The 10,089-nt window shown below is 35.2% G+C and overlaps 1 protein-coding gene across 1 annotated transcript; it reads right to left on the minus strand.

Annotated features, from left to right (window-relative positions):
- Positions 1–1,532: 1,532 nt before the first annotated feature.
- Positions 1,533–9,684, minus strand: LOC123557326 (heat shock 70 kDa protein 12A-like). Its single transcript, XM_053543684.1, has 6 exons — positions 9,560–9,684; positions 9,097–9,324; positions 7,929–8,082; positions 5,481–5,615; positions 5,020–5,228; positions 1,533–2,918 (listed from the first exon to the last, which is right to left on the minus strand). Exons 1-6 carry the CDS (start codon positions 9,575–9,577, stop codon positions 2,208–2,210), a joined length of 1,455 nt encoding a protein of 484 aa, XP_053399659.1. The 5' UTR covers positions 9,578–9,684; the 3' UTR covers positions 1,533–2,207.
- Between the last annotated feature and the right edge of the window lie 405 nt (positions 9,685–10,089).

Consider the following 10,089-nt stretch of genomic DNA (forward strand, 5'->3'; position numbering starts at 1 on the left):
AGTCTAAGAATAGTCAAGCTAGTCACTATTTTAAAGTATACATAAATGTATATATATCCGGTGTTCTACGGAAACAAGCTTTTACAAGACTTCTATGTTAGCTGAGAATGCCTTGATCTTGATTTTAGTGCATTTTATTTGTTGTTGAAGCGATACAACCAGCGATTTACCGATTATAAAAGTTGAACAGGGATTGCATGTGGTGTGCATCTTCCCCTTTAATCATACATATTCATATGCATTTAGTAAAAATGAAATCTTACAAACCAAAACCGATATGGGAAATTTATAAGTAATATGTACATGTAGTACCATGGTACTATGAACAGACCAGTCATGATAACTGTATTCTTGCCAAGTATAATTGCCAGATAACAAACCTGTACCAAGATATTAACCTGACCGGAAATATCCCTCTAATCAACAAGAGGGTCGTCATGACCCACCATCGCTCACATGAGTAATACTACATTATACATGTTATTAAATCTGCGATATTTGCCATTTCAGGGGCCCTAACTCTAAGACAAATAGTGTGATGTGGCTACTCTTCGAGGAAAAAAAAAGCAAGATTTTAATGATATAATATTTCAATGCAAGTTTGGTCAAAATCAAATAAAAAAATGTGATCTCTGTCATGTTTACAATGCTAAAGTCAGCAAATTTTGTCATTTTAAGGGCCATAACTCCAGGACAAATGGTGCTATATAGCTGGTTTTCGCAAGGAACCGAGATGTTATAGATATATAACTTCTATACAAGTTTGGTCAAAATGAAATAATAAATATGGTCTCACTCTATTGTCTTCACAAGACTAAAATAAGCAAATTTTGCCATTTCAGCCATAACTCCGAGACGAATGGCGCGATATGGCCGTTATTAAAGGAAGTGAGATCGTTCATGAGTTTAATAAAAATTAAATAACAAATGTAGTCTCCATTGTGTTGACAAGGATAAAAACAGTATTGTTTTGCCAATTCAGGGGCCGTATTTCCAAGTCAAATGATGCAATGTGGTTGTTTTTGAAAGGAACCGAGATCTTATAGATATAAAAGTTGTGTGCAAGTTTAGTCAAAATAAACAAAAAATATGGTCTCTATCGCGTTCACAAGGCTAAAATCAGTAATTATTGCCATCTCTGGGACTATAACTCTAAGACGAATAAGGTGATATGGTTGGTTTTTGAAAGGAACCGAGATATCATAGGTATATATAAGTTTGTGCAAGTTTTGTCAAAATCGAATGTGGTCCTACAAAGCTAGATTAATTGGTTATCCAGTTATTGATCGTAAATGAAGTGTGACGGACGGACGGGGGCGTTCTTACGAATGGACCTTTATTGGATATTTCATTTGTTATAAAGTACCCGACTGAAAGTACCCAATAAGCAGTACGGAATGAATAGAATTTACCGTTACCTATTGCCCTCTTAAATCTTAAAGCATCTACATTTGGAAAAACGAATCAAATTTACAAGCGTAAGAGTCTTCAAAGACATTTTGAGTCTTGGACACAAAAGTGTAGAGTCAGTATTGATTTCATTTCATAATATTTTATTTACAAAATAATACGTCTTTGTTACACATTTCATTTCTAACAAATACACAACAGTTACAAAAATTTCCTCTGATAATTTCTTCTTTAAATAAACAAAACTGATCAATTTTTCTATATTTTACATCTAAAGCACATCTCAATCAGTACTTAGAATCGCCTTAAGATGTTCCCCTCGGCATCTTCATAATACGTTTTTATCGACTTCTGTTTTGTTTCTTCAACGGCATCTTTTTCAGGGAATAGTAAACATTTATATTTGTATTTCATCGACATTTTCTTTTATGATAGAAAATAAGCCTTGGAACCGGCGTTGATAATAATTCTTGTCTATGTTACGTCATATCTTAAACTACATGGAAATATTCCTGATCAATCAAAAGCATACAGTATCTGCATATACTTTAGGTTTTATATTTGCGGTTAGCGGCTATTATCACATGAACTTCGATGTTAAAAACCGATATTAGTTTGACGTCGTATCATTTACGTAAGAGATAATATTTTAAATTCATGTTTCAGTGGTTATTCTGGCATTATAATAACAGTGTTTTCTAATCAGGTTCCAATTAGTCTGTCTTTTCCCTGTATCAGTTGTTTAAACTTTCCAACAGTAATACATTGTTGTGTAACACGATTAATGTACTCTAGCTCTAAGACAGGAAATCTACTTTCAAGTGTGTGGTTTTTCCTGTTGCAACCTCTTTACACTCAACATCAATTTCAGTCCCTCCAAAGATCATCTTGACTGCGACTTTCCGACCTACACCACTTCCAGAGACGGGAACAGAGAATGTCCCAATTTTGTAGCATCCAACATCATCGATAAAATCTGGCGTCTTATCCATAGTAGCGTAGATATTCATACCCATTTCTGTTTGGTTTTCTGATATAGTGTTATACGTTTGTTCATCTTGAGCCTCTCCAACCACCAATGTTTGACCTGCTTCTGCAAGCTTCGAGAAGACATTTTCACATCTTACACCGTTATCCGTAATTTTCATTCTCTCGAAAGGATGTTTGGCCGCATCGAAAAGCAGTGATACATCGGTTCCATATGTGTATTTGCTCACTCTTTGTGAAATTGTCGCTGGACTGTGACCAAAGATAACAGCCCCCTTGAGAACGGCGAGTCCTGCTTCATCGGGGACAATTATCCTTAAACCTGGAAAACTACTCCTAACAGTTTCCTGTAACATCGGTGATTCAGAAAATCCACCAACCATGAGGATAGCTTCAATCCCGCTGTTGGTTCTGCTTCCTAACAAACCTTTCACGTGTTTAATGATGCTATCCACAGATGGTTCGAAGAATCCTTTTACAACAGCTGGATCAACACGCAGTTTGTCTCCTACCAGCTTCACCTGAAATGGTAAGAATTAGGTTTAAGTGGCATGTATATTCATTTTGAACTAGCACCTGGACTAAAAGTAGCCCGATGACTTCGAATAACTTGCCCTTCGTCTCTATGGGTTTAAACACACGCTCGGGAAATAGAAAAAATCTTACCGGAAGCCACCCGGCTGGATTACGGAAGGTCGCTAGCTGAAATAAAGCTCTAAAGCTCTAAGGTGCACCTAGGGTCTTCTACCATGACCTAGAATTGCGCAGTAGCCATAGGTCCTGACTTGTGTCGGTGTGACAACAAAAACACATTCAATGTTTGATAAAAAAAAAGAACAAGTGATTGAAGACCCACCACGACCTAGTGACCTACTTTTTCCTCCCACATGAACTTCGTGCAAATCATTCTGATAATACTGGTATACTACAGCTATTCCACAAGATGACAGGTGGACAATTTAGGCCCTCTCTGAATTAATGTGTTTTCACAATTTCATCTGCAAACTTATTCAGTCATTCTCTTTTCGGTATAGATTTATAAACATAGAATGATAACTATCTTACACTGTAGAAACAAAGTGTGGTCTAAACTCATCTTAATACATTAAGTACTGTGCATACTACTATATTAATTTAATAACATATTTAGACATTAAACACATTGTCTTGGCCTTATATATGTCACTTTCAATTTGTAAGTAGATACTTGTTATTTCTCATTTTCTTCATGCAAAGCATGTATAATTACCATCATGGAAATACAAAAGAATACAGTTATTTTGTGGTGCCTCTTTATGTAATTGATAGGCTAGCGTCAAAGGTTAAACTAGAGTTAAAACTTTAAATGTGATTCAATCCCCCACTAAAAGCCTTTTTTTGAAAAGGTTACAATTTTTATAAATAAAACTCACATTATGGTTTTGAATATTACTCACTGTACCGTTTATTTTCATTCTGGGAAATAATTTTAATTATAACATACTCATTAAAATCTCCGCTTATATTAGTTTCAATGGAGCCTAAAACGTCAATACTATTTCGTATTGACGTTCAAGTTTCATATCAGATGTGTGACGTCGTTTGTGACGTCAATTTCATGTATCCTGTCGCGTTTAAAAGTTTTTTAACGACGGTATTTTCAGTTTTACTCAGACTTAAGAACAAATTTATATCATTTATATAATGATATTAAAAATAAATGCTTATGTAATAAAATGATTAATATTAGATTTGCATCGAGATATATATACTCGTTCATTTGCGGAATAATATTGCGCTCCTAAAGTCGCGCAATATTTCCGCTGCAGAACTCGTGCATATTTCTCGATACAAATTTGATAATCTATAAATCTATTCTATTCACTGTATATTAATTGGTTGCATAAATTGTACAGAAAAATAGGAGAAATAAGACATGCTGCTACATTTTCTACTAATTTTGTCAAAAGGGAGAGTTATGGAACTTGATATGTAAACTAACATTATTATCCTAGAGGAAGCTTCAATAAAGTCAGAAATATCAAAGGAAATATCAATTTTCGAACATTTTCAAAGTAAAAGAGGAGAATAATTTTATCACAACAGAAGTCACAGTTCTTGGACCTGCTCCTTTTGAACTTTTTACGCAATATCTTCATTGGTTTCAGAGATGATAAAAACAATTTTGCCATATTTTCAAAGTCCAAAGGGGGGAATTATTTTGTCAAAATATCAGACAGGTTAATGGTACTTGATGTATAAACTTACATTATGATCTCAAATATTTGTGTGAATTTTCAATTATTTAAAGGTTTCTGAATAATTGAAAGAAATGTCAGTCTTGGGCAATGTTTCCAAATGAAGAGGGGAGATTATTTTGTTAAAACAAAAGTCTGAGTTATTGAACCTGTACAAATATAATTAAAGTTTCTAGGTGATATCTGTATGAGTTCCAGATATGGGACGAGACGGGACAGGGACGGGGCAAAGTGATTCATATATAAAGTTATAACGTTTGTCGGGGGAAAATACAGTAATTGCGTAAGAAGCAATTTCAAAATGTCTCACAAGACATTTTTAAAAGTGTATTGTTTTTAAAGTTTAAATGGAAATGTTTTGTTGATTTCAATGTAAAAGCTATACCTGGCTAGAATATTTTGTTTTCTTTATTGTTTCCGATAATGGTTCACTTTTCATCTCTTTAACCAGGTCAGCCAGTGCAGTTGGAATTCTGAATGTAATTTTAGAATCTTTCTTCGGTCCGATTTCTCGCTTCTTCACTTCAAAGTCTCGGAACAAGTCTAAGTAATCTTCCATGTGCTTGTCTTTGAACTTGGGCATAACACAATGACCTGGAATGAATGAAGACAGTTTGAGTAACTCTGGATACACTGTGTAGTTATGCAAAGATTAGAACTATAAAAACAACTGAATTTGTCTATTTCTGCACATTTTTGCATATGTTGGAGTAAGTAAAATCTATAAAAAGATCATTCACAAAAGATCCAAATAACAAACAAATTTCATGACATATAAAATTATGTTCTTAGAGTTTAACATTTAATGTTTATTAATCGACGAATATTAACAAGTAACTAACAAACCTGCAATTTCAGACAGGAAACGAAAGAAAGCGTCATCAACTTGCACTCCTCCCCACGCTCCGCCACTGGCCTTGTCGAGTTCTTTAAGATGTCCACCACTCATAACCTCATGTACAGTGATGTCTACTGTTCCGCCTACAATGCAATAATGTATCAGGTCAAAGTTTTATCCTGTATTTCTGAGTGGTGCTTGGGAATTAGTTTACTCAAAGGCATTTCTCTTAAAATAACAGATTTAGCAAATTACAAAATTACACTTTTCCATATCTTTCCTCATCTACATCGTTTGTGCAAAAAGTCTTCACGCCAATTCTTGACTTTGCTATAATTATAACAGAATTTATTTTGTTTTTCTAACTTAACTTTTATACACTTAAACAATTAGCCCGGTTATTAGATTGATTGAAGATGTTCTTGTTTTATGTGTTGAAACTTATGTATTCTCTACAGCTTATTTCATAGGCCAATCAGTTGTTCACAAATATGTACCTCTGTCTATGTAAAAATGAAAGTTCGGGAACGCTTTAACAAGAGGGTCATGATGACCCTGTATCGCTCATCTGAGTAATATGAGCTACATGTTTCAAATGTCAAACTGATGCTAAAATATCAAGAAAGTAGGTCAGTAGATCACATTTATGGTCACTGAAAGTCAGTTTTAAGATCGGTGTGTAAAACTATACATGTCATCCAAATTTTAAGGCTTTATCTTAAAAAACAAGAAAGTAGGTCAGTAAGTCAGGGTCACAGTCAGGTGACCCCTAAACACTTTGGGTCATCAGGTAATTTTAATTAAACAGTCTAGGAAATACGATCTGATAATTTTTAAGTATGTTTTCCTGTATAACTCATATAACAAGTGACCCCAGGACGGGGCCTCTTTTCACACAAGGAGCATAATTTGAAAATTCTTGTTAGAGATCCATTACGCAATGCTACATACCAAATACCAAAGGCCTAGTCCTTGAACTTTCAGATAAAAAGATTTTTAAAGTTTTTTTTTCTTATATAAGTCTATGTTAAACTTGGTACCCCCAGGGCAGGGCCTCTTTTCACCCCAGGGGCACAATTTGAACAATTTTGGTAGTAGAGGAACACTAGGCAATGCAACATACCAAATATCAAAAGCCTATGCCTTGCAGATTCAGGCAGGAAGATTTAAAAAAAAATTCCTATATAAGTCTATGTAAAGCTTGAAACCCCCGGGGCAGGGCCTCTTTTCACCCAAGGGTAATAATTTGAACAATCGTGGTAGAGAGTCCCAAGGCAATGCTTCATATAAAATATCAAAGGCCTAGGTCGTGTGGTTTCAGACAAGAAGATTTTTAAAGTTCTTTTCCTATATAAGTCTATGTAAAACTTGGGAACCCCGGTGTGGGGCCTCTTTTCACCCCAGTAGCACAATCTGAACAATCTTCATAGAGGACCATTAGATGGTGTCACATGCCGAATAGCAAGGCTCTACGCCTTGCGGTTTTGGACAAGAAGATTTTTAAAGATTTTCCTTTCGGTTGCCATGGCAACCAGAGTTCTGCATGGAATTAAATTCTTTGAATAATTTTGAAAGGGGGCTACCCAAGGATCATTCCTGTGAAGTTTGGGGTAATTCTGCCTAGTTGTTCTTTAGAAAATGTTGACGGACACACGACGCACGACGGACATTGAGCGGTCACAAAAGCTCGCCGTGTGCCTTTGGTTCTGGTGAGCTAAACGGACTTAAAATGCGTGTTAAAAGTTATACTGTTTTTTCATGACAGTTTACGGACTGATTACATTTACCTAGAAATGACAACTGTTTTTGTCAATGATAAGAAACATTTCGGAAATTTTCAAGTGCCAGTATAAAATACACGAGTCAATGTGACAGTCGATAAGATGTGTTTAAATAGTGTGAAACAATTATATAGAAACTTGCAGTTGTCAAAACTGTTTCATTTTGGGGAATCTAAAAAGCGCTTAAATTGGTACTAAACCACTCTTTGGGGAGAGAACCTGTTTGATGAAAAAATACTAATTGAGAATATACATACTTTACAAAGAAACCATAAAATATCAGCTGAAATCTTAAGGCTATAACGTAAAAACAAAGGTCACTATGGGAATAGAACTAACGCATTTAGAAATGTGATGACGGTCGTTCTATTTCACAAATCTTTTTGACAGTACACGAGGAGATTATAAATTTATAATTACATTACACTACAGTGTCTGATGTGTTATCTGTGATGTTTCTAGAGTATATGATAAGTGGGAACCCGTGAGGCAAGAAAATGTAGGATGATATCCCCAGATAATGGTTTAAGTTGTAGGTATAACTGCCGATATTGCATACATGTTGCAAGTTGGAATTTAGGCACAAAAGTCAATGAAAACGTAAAACAAGCCAATGCATTTATTCTTTGGTTTTTCGTGAATAGGAAATAATGGTTATATTGTTTCTGAACTTACCCCCAGCATCAAGAACGAGGTACCGTTTGCCTGGACCAAACTTCGCGAGCGAAGTTTTATCACTGCCACACTTTTCTACCGGTAGATGGCGACAGTATAAACTTGCTGCTTCCGGTTCTAACGCAATTGTCAGCATATCCTCAGGTATTCCAGCCTTGCAAAAAAATACAATGAAACGTTTTAAGTATCGTATATGCGCACGCATTTACTTATTCAACTAAAGAATGGAAAAACCTGTCCGAGTGGTTAAGGTCACTGGTCTCGAATCACTTGCTCCTCATCGCTGTGGGTTCGAAAACTCATCTGGGGTAGTAGGATTCTTTCATGTGAAAAAGCCACCCAGCTGGCTCACGGAAGTACGGAGGTTCTACCCAGGTACCAGCCAGTGATGAAATCACTGTGGGGAATCACATGATCAAAATAATCTCTAAACCAAATATATATTTTGAAGAACATCAATAAATTTTCTATCATGATAAGATATGAAATTTAAACATAGCCTAACATATGACTGATGAAAATTGTTAAATTATTATGTAATTGACAATAATGATAGATATCCTGTAATTACAAACACAAAGGAAAATAAGAAGTCTCAGTTTCTTGAAGTGTTCCAGATAATCAGAAGGTGACTGAGATTGAAATCTGTGTGGTTTTAGGATTCATCTATGTTGCCATATGATAGGCTATATTTTAGATTTACAGCGAAAGTTGCTTCAGTACTATCCCATACTTATTCATAGATTTATTTTGGTTTAGAGATTATTTTGATCATGTGATTCCCCACAGTGGAAATTATGCCCGGAGGGGCACCTGGGTTCTTCCTCCTCCATCAAAAGCATTACCTATAACAGAACACCAAAATACAGAATCACGATTATAGCTAGACGTCGATTACTACCCAATTACAGTGTATCAGTTTGACATTTTATTGTAGTTTCGATAAAACAAATATAAAACAATACAAATATTAATAATACATTTCTTTTCAAATTGTAAATAAATATATACAAAGGTGAATTACGGTCTTATGGCAATGTTTACGTTTGTTTATCTAGAATTAATAGAGGGTAATATACCAATATATTTCCTTTACAAGGAGGCACAGTGACAGTTCAAGAGTTTGATATCGCCAAGTTCTTAGTAAAATTGATATGTTTGCCTTTACCTGCTGAGCCGCTTCTCTCATAAACTGTTTGGCTGCATCATTCCAGATTGCTGGCACAGTGAGAACCCAGTGTATATCTTCATCCCGGAGTCCACCACCAGCAATACGACTTTCCGACAGCTTTATAAGGTCGTCTTTCAGATATTTGATGGACAGAGAGAAAACTGTTTTAGCCAATAGTTTCTTTTTTCCGCTAGCATCTTCCAGCATAAGATTTCTTCCAAATCCCTTAAAGTGAAAAATATTGAATAGTTTACCTAGTATTGTTTTCACAGTGAAACACAGTCCAAAATCTTCCATGAAATCATCTTCGGTCAAAACAGTCTTTGAACTGAAAGTACATGTCATTTTCTTAAAAGTAAACTCCGCTTTTGTAGATTTTTTTTCTGTTCAAGTTATAGTAAACGAATGGTATAACTGATGTTATTACTTCTGAGCAAGAACTCCGTATAATGTATTTTACCTGTCCAAAAAGATTCATTTTAAACCGCTTAAAGAAGTACCACTTCTCGTGCTCTCCATCTGTGGCTAGGTCTGCATATTTGCTCTCTGCTTCGTAACCAAAACTATCTAGCGTTTGTTTGTCTTCTTTGACATTTTGTGTGGTTTTGAGAAATACTACAAAATAACTTACAAGTGATTTAGCGTTGTTCCATGAGTTTAAACAAGTTTGAGGTGCGTACATACAGGGAACGAAAGACCTCGTAGTGTATATAAGAAATGTAATTAGCAAAGGATGGTCCACCATGGTTCATATAACAGATGCATTTACGGTGATAGAAGGGGTCAATTTAATTGTACAAGACAGTAATTCTGACGTCACAGTAGTTGTCAGATGTCAAAACATAAAACGATAGTGGTCACACATGACATTTATTTTCTCACACATAATAGTTATAACCGTCAGTGTTCACTATGAACAACACAATACACAAGATGTAAAGAAATAAAGGGTGTAAGGAAAGTTCGTTCCAAATGGAAAAGTAAATCAGC

The sequence above is a fragment of the Mercenaria mercenaria genome, chromosome 5, assembly GCF_021730395.1.
Source record: "Mercenaria mercenaria strain notata chromosome 5, MADL_Memer_1, whole genome shotgun sequence".
In the NCBI taxonomy this organism is placed as follows: Eukaryota; Metazoa; Mollusca; class Bivalvia; order Venerida; family Veneridae; genus Mercenaria; species Mercenaria mercenaria.